The 17,365-nt window shown below is 44.0% G+C and overlaps 1 protein-coding gene across 3 annotated transcripts in view; it reads right to left on the bottom strand.

Annotated features, from left to right (window-relative positions):
- The window catches only part of LARS2 (leucyl-tRNA synthetase 2, mitochondrial), a 146,473-nt gene that overhangs the window by 41,455 nt on the left and 87,653 nt on the right, over positions 1–17,365 (bottom strand). For all 3 annotated transcript variants that reach the window (XM_055413611.2, XM_055413612.2, XM_088832001.1), the window contains 4 exons: positions 7,718–7,822; positions 5,066–5,181; positions 4,136–4,419; positions 118–216 (listed from right to left, as the gene is read on the bottom strand). In XM_055413611.2, coding sequence (XP_055269586.2) covers positions 118–216; positions 4,136–4,419; positions 5,066–5,181; positions 7,718–7,822 — 604 coding nt within the window. The remainder of the gene's footprint in view (positions 1–117; positions 217–4,135; positions 4,420–5,065; positions 5,182–7,717; positions 7,823–17,365) is intronic.

Raw genomic sequence — 17,365 nt, 5'->3', positions numbered from 1 at the left:
ATTCCCCAGAGGCACCTGCCCCCATAAATCTCATGCCCATTGAATTCTATCTTGATGTTTGCTTCATGGAAGACCCAGACCAACACATGCTCATGAATTCAGCAGGCCTTTCTGTACCTCTGAGTATTCTGAGGGTCAGTATATCTGAAGTAGTACCAAGCAGAATCCACAAAGGTATCCATCGTATCTGTCTCTCTTATGGCTGCTCCTTTGCACCTAAGAAGGTAAGAAAGTTCATCGATTGGTTTCTTTTTAAGCATTAATGCATTTTCCACCAGCTTTTCAGAAAGCTATAACAATTAGTATGAATTCAAAATGTCACAAGAACAATGCCACATCATGAAAAGAACAATTCACGGTATGGGCTCTCTTTGTACTGCAGAGTACACGATGCTTTAAAGAAATTTAAAAATGTAAATCTTTGACAATTAAAAGCCCTATTCTCTACTTCTCTGAATTTAACATGGTAGAATATCTAACAGGAATCTTATCTCTTTATGCACTCACTTCTCTCTTAGGCATGTCACGACTCTCTTCAGCCAATGCCTACTACTCTCTGATGCTCAAGGGGCACATCGGTTTACGAAGAGAAGTTGAAAACCAAATGTGGTGAGATACTGCGCTGAAAAATGAACTCGGTTCTTTTTAAAAAAATCTTTCCTATCTCTATCTCTTGGGTGAGAGGAGCAGATATCCACAGCGGGTGACCTCAGGAAGATAAGTCACCATGGAGACCCAAAGGCAGAAGTGTGCTGGAGCAACTCATAGCAGCTTGTGAGGATTGACTCTTGAGATCTGTTCCCAACCGTGGGATGAGTGATGTCAAGGGGTCGTCTGAAGTTAGCCCTTGGAGGAAGTACCTTTGCCATAGAAAGGGGCCAACACTACAAATCAGAAGCCACTCTTCAGGGATCTATTCAGTACACACCACTGTCTAAAGCAAGGCTCCTTACAGAAGGTGAAGATAGCCCTGCAGCTCAAGACAGTGAATGGAGGGAGATGCGTGGCATGCGAAGGGTTGAAAAGGAAAAGCAGTGCTCATTCAAGGGATGTGATGCGTGGAGAGGACTGAGGCTCCATAAGGGCCCAACTACCAGACAAGTTTTGGAACGTGTCAGTAGGATGACGGCCCAGCGGACTGGAGCCATAAGCCACCACTTCTGGGAAGGCAAGAGACAGTACCCTGAGCCAAGCCTGGCCAAGGAAGGTGCCTGGCTCCCTTGAAGACCCCTCAAAGGCATGGACCAGTAGTGGATGGGGGTCAGCAGCTATTAACAGGGGCCCTTTGTGGCTGTGAGAAGCCACAGCAGGAGAACACAGCTCGGACTCCAGGCTCTCCCTGCTGAAGCATAGAAGTGGGACCAACCACGCCTCCCAGTGCTGCCTTCTTGGCGGGATGAGTCCTTGGGTGGGGGTGGGGTTGTTCTTGGAAAATTTGAGAAGGGGGATAATGCGCCCCAAAGAGGAAGTGATGAATCCTTTGCTAATTTAGCAGGTAAGGAATTCAGTCTGTTTTTAATTTTAAAAATAAAAGAAGGCATTAAAAAAAATAAAAGAAGAGTTGCCTTTATATGCTGCATATATGAAGCAGTTCGTACTGGCTTTCTGAAGAAACGGTCACTCCCCACCTCCTGCTTATTAAATGGAAGTGGCTGAGCAGAGAACACAGGAGCCCACACCTGGCAGGGCTCTGGGCTCCCAGGGGCCTCATGCCTCTCAGTCAGGGGGCCTCCCACTGGGAACAGTGGTGGTTCCAGGGGTAGGGGCTTATTGGAGAGAGCCCCAAGGGACCCCTAATCCTGTTTCCTACCACCCAGGGGTGCTCTAAGAATCTGATCTCAACAGTGCATCTCTAAATGAAAGCCAGGTCTCTTTATCTGGAGAGCAAGCAACCAGAACACATACTATTTTGGGGGAAATAATTGGAAGATAAATGTCTCTTCTTCTTCCTCACTGTTAGGGCATGCACACAATGTAGGAAGAAAACGCAGGACTCAACTAATAAAAGGGGCTGATATCTGACCAAAACTTGCCACGCTGATTTTTCAAATGGTCATGGTGGATCTGAAGATGACCAACAGCTTTTATGGCTGACACTAAAAGCTGGATTACACAGAAGAGACTACTTGGTAAGGGGGAGGTACAGACAATGGTGATGGTGACAGTGTCACTGCCATTAGACAATGGTGATGGTGACAGCGTCACTGCCATTAGACAATGGTGATGGTGACAGTGTCACTGCCATTATTAGCTCCAACATCAATAACACTGAACCTGAGTGGTGGGAACCGAGTCAAGTGCTTCCCGGGCCTTGTCTCGTTTAATCCCCAGCAACTCTGGCGATGAGGAGGCAGGCACGACCGACGCTCCCACTTTGCAGAGGGGTAACTAGGGCTCAGAGAGGTTGAGAAATCTGCTCAAGGTCTTGGAACTCAAGGGTAACGAATCTACCTCTGCTGAGCTCTGGTGCCCATGGTCCTTACCACTGGGCTGTCCCGCTCGGCCACACAGGCTCAGCAGCTCTCAGCCCTGCAAGCTCATCAGATCCAACAGGGAGCCTTGACCAAGCCTACGCCTGGGGTCTGCTCTCCAGGAATCTGTAGACAAGGTAGATCTTATCCCCACCACCAAGGCCCTGGGCTGCCACAACGGGTGGGCTGAAGGCTGCCCATGTCTCCAACAGAGAAGTACTTTGTTACTGCTTATCAACAAAAAGGGTGTGCTCTCTCTCCCCTACCTGGCCCAGAGCTTCCTGCATTCCTGCAAGCCCCATCGCAAAGCTCAAAACTGCCCAGTGCGCACGTGGGTGAACTGCTGGCAGGCCGGGGCGGCACATCCCTAACACTTCCAGTTACAGGGTGTCTGCTAGGAGCCACTGCGCTGGGCTCCATGTGTTAATTCTCATCTTCTGAGACCCTTCATGGGGTTATTTTCGCTCCTGATAAGAGAATCAATGCTCAGCAATCTTCCATGACTTTCCCAAGACCACATAGCTAGAGAAGAGGCCAGGCCAGGACTTGAGGCCATGAGTGTTGTCTCCCTAACCTGAGTCATGCGCTTACACTGTTGTTCAGTCGCTCCGTCGCGTCTGACTCTTTGTGACCCCATGGACTGCAGCACACCAGGCTTCCTCGTCCTTCACTGTCTCCCAGAGTTTGCTCAAACCCATGGTCTTTGAGTCGGTGACGCCGTCCAACCGGGCGGTTACCTAATTCCTGACCCAGAGGTGGCAGTAGGAGGATTAAGTTGCTTTAAAACTTTAAAACAACCCCGCCATGACCTACAAGGCAGAGAGACATGGCTTTTCCATAGAAGGACGGAGGGAAATACTACACTCTGGTACCTCTTATTTACTTTTCAGTCAGTTGGAATGGCATCCTAAAATATCACATGGGCGGGACTTCCCTAGAGGTCCAGTGGTTAAGACTTCGCCTTCCAACGCAGGGGGTGAGGGTTTGACCCCTAATCGGGAGCTAAGACCCCACATGTCTTGAGGCCAAAAAATCAAAGCAGAAGCTATACTGTAAAAAATTTAATACAGATTTTAAAAATGGTCCACATCAAAAGATCTTTAAAAAAAACAACAACAACATGGGAGACATGCCAGTGAATTAACAGAAAACATAATCCTACTTCCAAAATGAGAATTAAGGAGAGATGACATATTTCAGGATGTTAAAGAATGAGACCCCTGAGTACACTTGTCCTCGGAGATACTATTCTGCTGCTTGTGATAAAATCTCCACCGTTATCATAAGCACTCTGTGGGAAAACTGCAAGGCATTTCCTCTTTTCTCTGAGAAGCTCTTTGGAATATAAAATGAAGGAAAGTGGTCTTTTCCAAAGCTATGATGAAAATGTGTAGCTTTTCCATCAGTTGGATCAGCTGTTTCTGGGAAAGATGTGAATTGATATTGCTGCCTTCACCAGCCCCGAGGAGAGGAGAGGGCACCCATCACAGGGCTGGGCTCCAGATTCCAACCTCCTCTTTCTAAGATTGCAAAAGACCCATGTTATTCTTTCCAACCAAGTGGAAGTCCAAGAGGAGAGTTAGCAGAAGGAGGGATGGGGGTGTCTGGCACTCCAGCAGGGGCTGGGCCAGGCAGGGTCACGGCCGAGGGGTGTGGCTCCTTACCTGGGGCAGGAACAGTTTACCCACTCGGAAGCCGAGGCCAGTGGGGAGCCTCCCTTGCCGGTGAAAGAGGTGATGCTGGGCAAGGTCACGGGCAAGTCCTCCAAAGGCACAGGCACAGGCCCACAGGCCGGACAGTGGACCATGGGGATGGGTGTGCCCCAGTACCGCTGCCTTGAGATCAGCCAGTCCTTCAGTTTAGCACTTGTCACGTCACCGCCCACTCTCTCCCTCCGGGCTTTCTGAGTCAGGGCTAGAAACGCATCCTGCCGCTTCATACCTGTGAACTGAGAGGGGAAGGAGAGCGGTAAGAATGAGCTGCTACCCTGAGGCCACCACCCTGGACTGGACTTATTTCCAGGCCACTGTCTGGAAATAAGTATCTGGGGAGAAGAGAGAGCTCTAAAAGGAAAGCCAATTTTGGTAAACTGCCTCAAGGAACCAGTTTCCCTGGAGGAGGTCATTTTTCTCAAGCAGAAGATTCCCAAAATAAGGTATTAGCTATTCCGACAACTATACTATTCTGGGATCAGGTTCAGCTTGGAGTTGAGAAGCTTTTAGATCTTGAAAAAGAACATTATTTGGGGCTTCCCTGGTGGTCCAGTGGCTAAGGTTCCATGCTCCCAATACAGGGGACCTGGGTTCAACCTCTGGTCAGGGAATTAGATCCCACATGTCTCAACTAAGAGTTCACATGCTACAACTAAGATCCTGTGCGGACAAAATAAATAAATAAAATAAAAGTAAATAATAATAGTAATAAAAGAACATTATTTTGGTTTCACAGATTTAGAAACGAGGCTGCAAGACTGTTAGGTGTGGGGATGAATGCAACGGTAAATGGTAGGTTGGAACTTGCATCGAAAGGAAAATGCATCATCAAGCTCATGTCAAGACCATGAGTTTAGAAGTAAATTATTAGGCCCCACCAACCTCCGCAGAGTCACTCAGTCTCTCTGTGCCATCTGCTGTCGTTTCAATGACTTCAGAGTAGGACAGGCCCAGGGTTTGGGCTAAGGCAGAGTCCTCTAAGCTGGTGCTGGGAATTCCTGTTCAAGGCGAAGAAATACAAAATGTCTTCTTTGCAAATGCCCAAATCACAAAAGGACTGCCAGCACGGACACTCAGCATTAGCTTCCGAAGGGAGACTCGACCTTTTTTAGTCAGAGAAATTAACAAACCACATCGCATTCACTGAGAAAAGGGAGAACAGTCTTGGGAAACTCACCACCCTCCCACAATGGTATTCAATATTGACACTACTTTCTGTTAAGTCTTATGCCTTTGTTTATTTTCTTTAAAAACAATTACTTGTAATTCTAAAATATACAATTTTGGGTGCTTTTGTCATTTAAACAGTGAATCACAAGCACCTGGGGAAGCCTGGTCTTTGAATTCCTTCAGTGACATAGGAAAGTGGGGTGCTCGTGATCAGCAGGGCTGACTCTGCTAGCGTCTCCCAGCACCCCAGAAACATCCACTCGGGCAGGAAGTGGAAAGCTGGCAACTGTGTTTCTCCATACTGTGTTTTGTTCCCAGAGGCAACAGTACATTCTGAATAGACATTTATTCTTCAACCCACATACCCCCTTGAGGAGATGGAGCTGAGTGCAAGGAAATCACTCATTCAGAGGATCAGGGCCTGCTGTTTCAGCTTCAGCTCTTCAGAGAAACAGGCTCTCAGCTGTCAGTTCTGTAGGCCAGGGTTTCTCCGCCTGGGCCCTATCTGACATTCTGAAGTTGGCTGTGGGGGCTGTTCTGTGCAGCGTAGGAACTGAAGAGCTTCCCTGCTCTCTACCAGCAGAAATGTTTCTACAGCAGCCAAACGTCAGCTGATGCCCAAATCACCCCTGGTTGAGAACTCGTGTTACAGGGTCAGCTGTCACAACTGCTGCCATCCTTGTGGACACAGCATGCCACACAGCAGCCGAGAGAGAGAAAACTAAGGGTCATGCACAAGACGCTCACCTCAGATCGCCACGAACAGCCTCTCTGGAACGCTGCCCTACAAGGGTGGTTTAGTGTTTGGGGTGTGGGCTCTAAACCTCCTTGGTAAGACAAAAAACGCCGCAGTATGGCGGAAAGCTCTGCGGTGTTCCAGCTGAGATTACTGACAAAAAGCATCTAATGAAGCAAATAAGCTGTCGGAGTGGACCTGAAAGACCCTGAAAGGTGAGGACAAATACCAAGCAATGAGGACTCGGAGAAGGGGTCGTGGACGAGGAGGGGAGAAAGTCATTTACTCCATCCCTGCGGGGTCTGGGGTAACTCAGAGCAGTCTTCAAATGGAGACGTGACCACAGGTTTCCCTGACCGCATAAAGCTTGCGCTGGGCCACCGTGCTGGTCATGGGGGGCTCAGCAGAATGTAAACTATCTGGAACTTGCCGTAAGATGGTGAAAACCCTACTTCATCTCGTTTACTTTCGTTTCTGTTATTCTTGGAGGGCAACAGACAATAACTTAGAAAATGTTAATTATGGAAGTATGTGAAATGAAGACAATAGGAAACATTATTTTCCACGCATACCCAAGCAAATCAGATTTCTCTTTTTCTTTCTCCCTTTTCCTTCAGAACGCTCAATATTGTGCCAGTACTTTGACTCAAAATACCAAATGAGAGGAAAAAAAAAAGCCACATCAGCAAGATGATGCTGATCTTGGCTGGCTATATCAATGAATTTTACTAATTATAAGATGCATTAAAGTACTAGAAAGAATTATGTCCCTTAAGCAACATATTTTCTAGGTTAAACTGTCAGATAAGAATGACTTGAATGGCTAAATATCTGTTTTCTGGGTTGGTGTTTCTTCAAATCACTTTGTCAAAAAAGGGTCTGAGGACTGTGAGGAAAAACATGGTTTCAACAAGCAACGCTATTTCTTCCGTGTGCCTAGAGTTAGAGAGTGTGGCAGAAACTTTCTCCGCAGGTGCCAGCACACTGGCTGGAATCTATAGTAGGGAAGCTGTAAAAGAGAGATGCTCGGGGCCCCCTCAGGGCAGGTCTTGGACAGGATATGATTAGGTTCCATCCCTGGGTTCAATCCCAGACTTCCTGTTAGGTGAGGATAGTTTAGAACACTCAGCAATGAGTAAGGCCACCAACCACGGACAATTTACAGCTCTACAAATGCATTCAGTTCTACTGCTGTTTCACAATCCCTTTCTTGCACAGCTCAAGTTCACCTCCTCCATGAAGTCTTCCCCCAAAAGTTAGCCCACATCAATCATGTGTGCTTTGAATCCCCATCTCAGCAGCTGCTGCTGCTTCTTTGAGTTCTGAAATGGGATTCTCATCTGAGTAGTACTGTTCCCCACACTGTGTAGGCAAGTCTCACCAACTAGCTCCACTGGCAAAATCTGTGGGCCAGACATTTTTGATTATTCTCAGTAGCAAGTAGCAAGATGCGATACACTCAATGTGTTTTCAAAATGCAATGCTTTAAATAAGAGACAATGAAATGAAGGGACACTCCTCTTTACAAAGAGGCAAAACAGATATATACAGCCAGCTCTTCCAGGCTAGTATTCTGATCTTAAGCCTGCTAAAGACATTCTCCTGATAACATTTTACTAGTTACTTACCTACTTTTGCATCTAGGGAGCCCTCCAAGTCAGCTTCGGCCAAGATGACGACCGGGACTTCCTGCTGGGTGAGCATGTTCACAGCCGTGACGGGCGTCAGGCAATCTGAAAATGAGGGCAAACAACGGAGGAGGCCCATCAGCTGGGGCTCTAACACCCCCTGCGTCTCAGAGGAGACAAGTGAGAAAAAGAAGCTTTAGAACCTCTGTGTTTTGTGCTAATTATTATAGAATTTGTTCTTTGAAGGTATTAACAGATAATTCACACTAGTGGAGAATCAAAAGATTAAACAAATACATGAAAATATTCATTCGTGCTCCTCACCAAAGAAGTGAAAATGGCACTTTTGCTTTCCAGAAGGTGGAGGAAAGATGTTCCTACCACCTCCCTTACCCTTTTGAAAAGTACCTTGAGGATACAGAAAAGTGCTCGCTTCTTCAGCACATATACTAAAAAAGAGGATACAGAAGAAAGAGAAAACCAACAACCAACCTGCGGTGAAACTAAAAGATATCTGGAATTTGAAACCATAACACTTAAAGATGGAAGTGGACAGGAAAGGAGAAAATGACTGAGCAGAGATCTGATTTTCACACATACAAGGACAAAACCGTTCCTTCCCATGATCCATTTCCAAGAAGATACCAGAGGCTGTGGTCCAGCAAAAAGTGAAAGTGAAGTCGATTAGTCGTGTCCAACTCTTTGCGACCCCACGGACTGTAACCTATCAGGCTCCTCCAACCATGGGATCTTCCAAGCAACAACGCTGGAGTGGGTTGCTATTTCCTTCTCCAGGGGATCTTCCCAACCCAGGGACTGAACCTGGGTCTCCAGCATTGCAGGCAGACACTTTACCACCTGAGCCACCAGGGCAGCCCCGCAAAAGGAAGGGGTAAATCAAGAAAGAGGAAGACATGGAATCCAGGGCACAAACAGGGAATCCAACAAAGAGAAGAACACAGGGACATCTGCAGAGCAGAGACAGACAGAACTCCCAGGATGGCAGATGTGTAGCAGGAGCCGGGAGAAGGACCAGGTGACATGTGAGCAGGACAGAGAGGCCTAGGAAGCATCGTCAGGGATAAAAGGGGACAGGCAGATTATCTGACAGACTGGAATATGTAGAAAACTTGAAAGGAGTTTTAAAGAGCTTCTGGGAGGGCTCTTAAACTCTTAAAGAGACAATCAGAAATTCAAAGAACACAAAACAAATGAAAAAAAAAAAAGAGAACATCATGAACTTCAGGAAAAATAGAAAGTTATATAAAAAGGAAAATGTAATCAGAGTCTATTTGGCTCAGATGACCAATATTTATGTGGTCATAACAAGACACTTAATTTGGAATTATCCAAACAGAAGATAATTATCCAAACAGACCACAAATCTCTGATCTATAGCAGAGAAACGGCTCGGGCACAGGCTGCCAGCTGACCCCGTGTCTGTCTTGCCCTCTGATTCAGCAACAGAGTGTCTGGCTGGACACATGGCTGCATAGCTAAAGGCAGCGCTGCTCAGCCCCCCTCTACCAGGTACAGCCAGGCAGTGCGTGCAGAAGAACATGAGGGCTTGCTCGCAATGGGAAGGAGCTGTCCTTCTTCCCCCACCCCTTCTTACCACAGTGCAGATGACATGCAGAACAATCTAGAACACACAGATAAGGGCGACATCCTAGAGGGGCCAAGCAGGACAAAAGAAAGAGCCTTGGACGACCACCTCACAAAGCAGACCTGTCATACCCACGCTGTGTTTCATGTGCGCAAGAAATAAACTTCTTTTTACTCACTAGTTTTCTGGGACTCTGTCAAGCCAGCACACTTAACAGGTAACATGTCCCCCAGATTATTAAAAGAGCTTGGGTGAGGAGGCTACAGTCGTTGTTGTTGATAGTATCCTCTGAAATTTCATGTAATATACACACGTTACTTAGATTTTTAAAAACACAAATTAATTTTTATAGAGAGAGATGGAAAGTGATCTTGAAGTATTACTTTTTACTTGCTACGTTGGGAAAACTTTTAGAAGGGTACCATCAAGGCTTCCCTGGTGGCTCAGTGGTGAAGAATTTGCCTGACAATATAGGAGGCGCAGGTTCGATCCCTGGTCTGAGAAGATCCCACATACTGCGGAGCCACTAAGCCCGTGTGCCACAACTACTTAGCCTGAGCTCTAGGGCCCAGGAGCTGTAAGTACTGAGCCCTCGCACCACAACTACTGAAGTGTGCCCTGGAGTCCGTGCTCAGCAGCAGGAGAAGCCACCACAACCAGAAAAAAGCCCACGTAAAGACTCTACCAGAAAACTACTAGAACTAATCGATGAATACAGTAAAGTTGCAGGATATAAAATCAACACACAGAAATCCCTTGCATTCCTATACACTAATAATGAGAAAATAAAAAGAGAAATTAAGGAAACTATTCCATTCACTGTTGCAACAAAAATAATTAAATACTTAGGAATATATCTACCTAAGGAAACAAAAGACCTGTACATAGAAAACTATAAAACACTGGTGAAAGCAATCAAAGAGGACATTGATAGATGGAGAAATATACCGTGTTCGTGGATTAGAAGAATAAATATTGTGAAAATGAGTATACTACCCAAAGTAATTTATACATTCAATGCAATCCCTATCAAGCTACCAACAATATTTTTCACAGAGCTAGAACAAATAATCTCACAATTTGTATGGAAATACAAAAAACCTCGAATAGCCAAAGCAATCTTGAGGAAGAAGAATGGAACTGGGGGAATCAACCTGCCGGACTTCAGGCTCTACTACAAAGCCACAGTCATCAAGACAGTACGGTACTAGCATAAAGACAGAAATATAGATCAATGGAACAAAATAGAAAGCCCAGAGATAAATCCACACACCTATGGACACCTTATCTTTGACAAAGGAGGCAAGAATATAAAATGGAGAAAAGACAGCCTCTTTAACAAGTGGTGCTGGGAAAACTGGTCAGCCACTTGTAAAAAGAATGAAACTAGAACACCTCCTAACACCATACACAAAAATAAACTCAAAATGGATTAAAGATCTAAATGTAAGACCAGAAACTATAAAACTCCTAGAGGAGAACATAGGCAAAACACTCCCCGACATAAATCACAGCAGGATCCTCCATGACCCAGCTCCCAGAATATTGGAAATTAAAGTAAAAATAAATAAATGGGACCTAATTAAAATTAAAAGCTTCTGCACAGCAAAGGAAACTATAAGAAAGGTGAAAAGACAGCTTTCAGAATGGGAGAAAATAATAGCAAATGAAACAACTGACAAAGAATTAATCTCCAAAATATACAAGCAGCTCCTGCAGCTCAATTCCAGAAAAATAAACGACCCAATCAAAAAATGGGCCAAAGAACTAAGCAGACATTTCTCCAAAGAAGACATAAAGATGGCTAACAGACACATGAAAAGATGCTCAACATCCCTCATAATCAGAGAAATGCAAATCAAAACCACAATGAGATATCATTTCACACCAGTCAGAATGGCTGCTATCCAAAAGTCTACATGCAATAAATGCTAGAGAGGGTGTGGAGAAAAGGGAACCCTCTTACACTGTTGGTAGGAATGCAAACTAGTACAGCCACTATGGAGAACAGTGTGGAGGTTCCTCAAAAAACTGGAAATAGAACTGCCATACGACCCAGCAATCACACTCCTAGGCATACACACCGAGGAAACCAGAATTGAAAGAAACACATGTACTCCAATGTTCATTGCAGCACTGTTTATAATAGCAAGGACATCGAAGCAACCTAGATGTCCATCTGCAGACGAATGGATAAGAAAGCTTTGGTACATATACACAATGGAGTATTATTCAGCCATTAAAAAGAATACATTTGAATCAGTTCTAATGAGGTGGATGAAATTGGAGCCTATTATACAGAGTGAAGTAAGCCAGAAAGAAAAACACCAATACAGTATACTAACACATATATATGGAATTTAGAAAGATGGTAACCTTAACCCTATATAAGAGACAGCAAAAGAGACACAGGTGTATAGAACAGTCTTTGGGACTCTGTGGGAGAGGGTGAGGGTGGGATGATTTGGGAGAATGGCATTGAAACGTGTATATTATCATATGTGAAACGAATCACCAGTCCAGGCTCGACGCATGATACAGGATGCTCGGGACTGGTGCATGGGGATGACCCAGAGGGAGGATATGGGGAGGAGGGAGGTGGGAGGGGGGTTCAAGAAGGGGAACACATGTACACCCGGGGCAGATTCACGTCAATGTATGGCAAAACCAACCAATATTATATTGTAAAGTAATTAGCCTCTAATTAAAAAAAAAAGAAAAAAGCCCATGTAGCAATGAGGACCCAGCACAGCCAAAAGATAAATAAATAAAATAAAACTAGAAGGGTGCCGTCACTGTGAAGTTGTGCTGAAATTCGTATGTCATTTGGATAAGACACTCTAAACTGATTTAGCCCTTTCAGAAACCAATAAAAGCAACGTGTAAAAAGAACCAAAATAGGGTTCATAAACTTTGACCAAAAAAATCACACTATTGGGGATGTTCTTTCTGTTTCTTTGGGGGGGTGGGGGTGAGCTGTTTTCTAAGGAATTAATTCTACAGAGGCAAAGAACTGTCTCCCTAATAGCCCAAACACGAAAAAGGCCAAATATTCAACATGATAGGGAAGATTTAGAATATTATGGTACATTGAGTTGATAGAATATTATGCATGGATTAAAGACAAGCCTGCCTAAAAACTAAGAAATATTTTCTGATATCATATTAAGTAAAAAACAAAAAGACAAAAGACAGGAGCAGTCTGATTTTTAGGATGAGTGTGTGGGAACACGAATTTAAAAGATGTATGACCACACGCAAAAGAATAAATTAAACTTAATTTAAAAATGGATTAAAGACCTAAACATAAGATCTAAAAGTATAAAAGTCTTAGAAGAAAACACAGGTGTAAATCTTCGTGATCTCTGACTAGGCAATGGGGTCTGAGATATGACACCAAAAGCAAAAACGACAGAAGAAAAAAGTGTTAACAGATAAACTGGACTGCACCAAAATTTAAAACTTCCAAGCTTCAAAGGACACCATCAAGAAAGTGAAAAGAGTACTCACAGAACTGGAGAACATTTATGCAAATCTGATAAGAAACTTGTATCTAGTATAAAGAACTATCAAAATTAAAGAATAAAAAGACAACTCAGTTAAAAATTGAGCAGATGCTCTGAATAGATACTCCTCTACAGAAGATATGTAAATGGCCAATAAGTACATGAAAAGATGATCAACACCATTAGTCATCGGATAAACGCAAATCGAAGTCACAGTGAGATAATGCTTCACACCCATTAGCATGACCATAACAAAAGAGTGACAAGTGCTGGCAAACATGTGGAGAAACTGGATCCCTCTGCACCGCCTCTGGGGACGTAAAATAGAGCACCTGCCTTGAAGTGTCTGACAGCTCCTCCCCCAGTTAAACACAGAGCTAGTACTAAAATAAGACCCAACAACTCAACTCTTAGATACACACATGAAGAAATAAAAGCATATATCCGCACAAGAATCTGTACCAAAGGTGGAAACCAAAATGTCTATCAACCGGTGAATGGATAAATAAAACATGGTATATAAAATGAAGTCTTATTCTGAAATAAAAAGGAATGAAGTACTAACGCATGCTCCAACACTGGATGACCTTGAAAACATTACACCAAGTGAAAGAAGCCAGTCACAAAAGAACAAATGTCATGTGAGTCCATTTATATGAAATGTCCAGAACAGGCAAATCTATGGAGAAAGAAAGTAGATTAGTGGTTTCCTGGGGCTGGGGAAATAGGAGGTATTGAGCATGATTGCTAGAGAGTATGGGATTTCTTTGGTGGGGAGGTGGTGGTGAAAATGTCCTAAAATTGACAGTGGTGATGGCTGTACAACTCTGTGGATATACAAAAAAACCACTGAATTGTACACTTTAAATAGATGAATTTTATGGCATGTGAAATATATATCAATAAAGTCATTATCAGGAAAATACGAAAAAAAGTAGAGTATGGATTAAAGGGTTGGATTTTTTTTTCACTTTCCCACATGAAAGTCTATTGTGACTGTTTTTCAATTAGAAAAAAAGTTAATATTTGAATTTACATATGAGCAGATTTGCAATGAATGCCCTATAGCAATGTGCCTGCTATACCCAGTCACAACCTATTTCGCAGAAAGAACGAAAGTTAAGATCTGAAGTTCTTGGTCAGGATTGGCATTCTCCACATTTCTTATGAGCCCTGTGCTGGCAATGTGAAGCAGGAAGCCAGGGAGAAATCCCAAGTAACTGAAGCAGTTCATACAGGGGTTAGATCACAGCTAAAAGCCTTAGAACACACAAAGGATTACTAACTTAACCGTCAGTAATTACAAAGGAAACATTCTAGGCAAGAAGCTGCCCTTTCTCAGGGCCCCCACCGCAAACAAGGCAGGTCTTTCATGCCCCTTGGAAAAACAGACCGGAGACTTCTGTGCAGTGCTTAGCAGAGCAGTGCTGCCTGCAACTTGGTCCCCGGATCTCTGTGGAAACAGGGCCCCCTGGTCAAGTAAGTGTGAGGAAAGCAGCCTGATGTTCCCCTGTAGACAGTCACAATGCACATCAGCGCAGAGAAGACACTGACAAGTCTGGAAGCAAAGAAACCTCTTTATTTCTGCTTTATGCCAGGTTACCCGAGCACAGAAGCTTTCCTCCGCACAGTATCTATTCACACCTGCTGAACTGAAAGGATGCCAGCAGGGACAGTTAGGGTGAAGAACAAACTACTACCCACAGGATTCTGTTCCTTGCCCTTTGTTCCACCCTCAAACTGATTCTATGGAGACAGGGCAAGGCAATAGGGAGCCATAAACTACTCGATGTTTCGGGGCCTCACTCTCATGTGTCAACAACAACAGGATTCCTAAGCCACTTATTACAGAGACCTCATTTACCCTGTTGGCAAAAAAGGCATTGTGCAGATCATCGGTGACTCAGAGCTGAAATGCATGGTTCCAAAGCCCCAGGGTTTGCACATTTTAATATCAAGAGTGTAAGAAAAAGACTCTAGGAAAAAACAGAACAGCGTCTAGAACTCCAACATTTCCCCCATTGATGCTTTTTATGGTTTCTAGTTCCTATCAAGTCCCAGCTTACGTAACATGGCTTAAGTCAGAGGTCATCAACTAAAGAGAGGAGACAATGTCAATCATTATGGAAATACACTCGATTTTAAGATCTGTACAGAGAGGGACGTCACTTTTTGCTCTCTAAAGGAATCTGTACCAATTACAGGATGTTGAGCAAAACAGTACATTTAGTCAAAAACATAAGCAACATAGTCGGCCAGGCAAAAAAATCAGGGAGATGTCCGAGGAGTCTTCTCAGTAAATAATTCTGAGAGCTGTCCTCGCCCCTCCATCTTGAGGGCCACTGTTTTGGGGTATTCACCACCTCTCACCTCACTACTGGGGAAGCCAGCTCTCCTGCCTCCACTCTAACACTCAAGCATCACCCTGTCCATACTCTTCCTCCTCAGAGCCCCTCAGGGCTCCTTCTGAACCCACCAGGCCCCCACACCACCTTGCCTGATAGCCCCATCACCTGCGCTGCTGAGAAAACTCAACTTTCTTCGGTCATAGGATGGATCTGGGATCAGAACCTTAGTCATCTTGTGCCAACTCAGGAGCCCATACGCAGACACCGACTCAGCAACTGTAGGAACTTGAGTGTGATAATTTAAGCTCATGCAAGTGATAAATTCTGTCACAACTGTGTGCTACCATGACTTGAAGTAGTAACTGTTTTAATATTTATTTATCCTGAAAACTAGATATTTGAGGGAAAGCCAAGGTGCCTGTCTGAACAGAGCCAGTTGGCAATGGTAAATGACAATAGTGATAAGATGCTCAGGTTTAAAATGTGACCTTAGAGGCCAAAGGAGGCATAAATCCATACCCATGCAGTAGTTTTAATTCACCTTCGGGAAAACCGCCTTACACTCGAGCACTGTACTGAACATAAATGACTGAGGCCACAGGTCAGTATCCAGAGACCTGACATGCAAATTAATCTAGAGACCCTGAATAAACTGGCATCTGCAAAATGAATATTTCCACTATGAAAATTAGAATTGGAAAATTTAGAGCCAAGTGGAGCATTCCATTTGGATTTGTTTCAGAAATTACTAAAAAGGGGAGAACCAAGCAAATAAGCCATTCAGCGCCAAAAGGAAACCAACCAGGCCAAGTCAGATGTGCCGATACCAACATGACCGTGAAAACTGGCACATGCTAAAACAGCCTCTTAATTTCTTACATGTGAAAATGTTTTGGGTTCATATAGTATCTTTGATGGCAGGGACTCTATCTTTTATAACTTATTAGCTCATTAATCCCCTACTGCTATTACTTCACTTTAATTTATGTCCCCAACTTAAGCATGGAGGGGGAATCTAAGGTCAAATTCATATTTTTTAGTTTTTCAATTTTAGATATTATTCTACTGCCATAGCTCTCAAGAAATCTCAAAATGTTCATGAAAGTAAAAACGATGAGTTTTACCTTTAAACCACTGAAAAGAATCCAATTTTTCTTTGGAATAAATGGAAAATAAAACTGAGAGAGAGCTATACTGAACTTCAGAAGCACACACTGAAATTTTAAAAGAGTCTGTTCTTTATTTCAATATACAACAAAAGAGATGAAACCAAGTGATATGTGTCCTGGGCCAGTGAATTATGTATGCATCTGGGTCTCCTCTAATGCAACTTCCCAGAAGACAAGACTGAGCGGCCACCTACCCATCCCTGAGCGCTCAGCACACAGCCGGCTCTCAGTAAGTATTAACTGATCTGAGTATTACTGTTGTTAACAATTATAAGTCTTAAGCAGAGAGAAGCTGGGGCAACACTGTTTATCCTTCCAATCTGATCAGGGAGTCTTTCCTTCTGGCTATTTTATGCATTCCAATTATTAAAAAAAAACCCACAAAACTATACTACCATTCAAAAATTTTTATTAATCTAGTAACTTAAACAGACCTGCAATAATTCAGATTGTGTGCCTTGGGTTGAAGTTTATAGTCTATGAAAAGTGAAGTGGGCTGAGATTTTTACAGAAATATTTACATTTCTCCTGAGACCTACTTCTAATTTACAGGGGAGTTCTTTTCGCCTGCCCAGGATCCATACCCCTTCCTCTGGTAAGAGCCTGAGTTTTACGGAGCTATCCCTTCCAAAAGGATGACAGTCCTGGGGGGCTATCAAGGAATAAGGTACCTGGCTTTCCTTTGGCCAACACAGAGGACAGGGGTCCCCAGTTGTACCAATTGGACGTGTTTCTCTGCAGGACCAATCTCAAACCAAGTGCCCCAAGAGTTGATGGCAAGGTGAGAGCAGATTCCCTCAGTCAGTGGTACTAAGACATTATTCATTCTTCCTGCCCCAACTCCTGTGGCTGCCTAGTTCAAGTCCTCTTCCAGACTGGTTCTTCCCCACAGTTTTCCAGTATGTTCCCCCTTTCCTCTGGGTGAGCCAGAGATGAACTCTGTGGCTTGCAGCCCTGGACTTCAGACTAATGCACAGTCACTTCTCATCCTCACTGACCAACACCTGCTATGCCAATTT

The sequence above is a fragment of the Moschus berezovskii genome, chromosome 24, assembly GCF_049115385.1.
Source record: "Moschus berezovskii isolate FMDL1 chromosome 24, NW_MosBer_1.0, whole genome shotgun sequence".
Taxonomy (NCBI): Eukaryota; Metazoa; Chordata; class Mammalia; order Artiodactyla; family Moschidae; genus Moschus; species Moschus berezovskii.
This window is presented reverse-complemented; position numbering and strand designations above follow the sequence as displayed.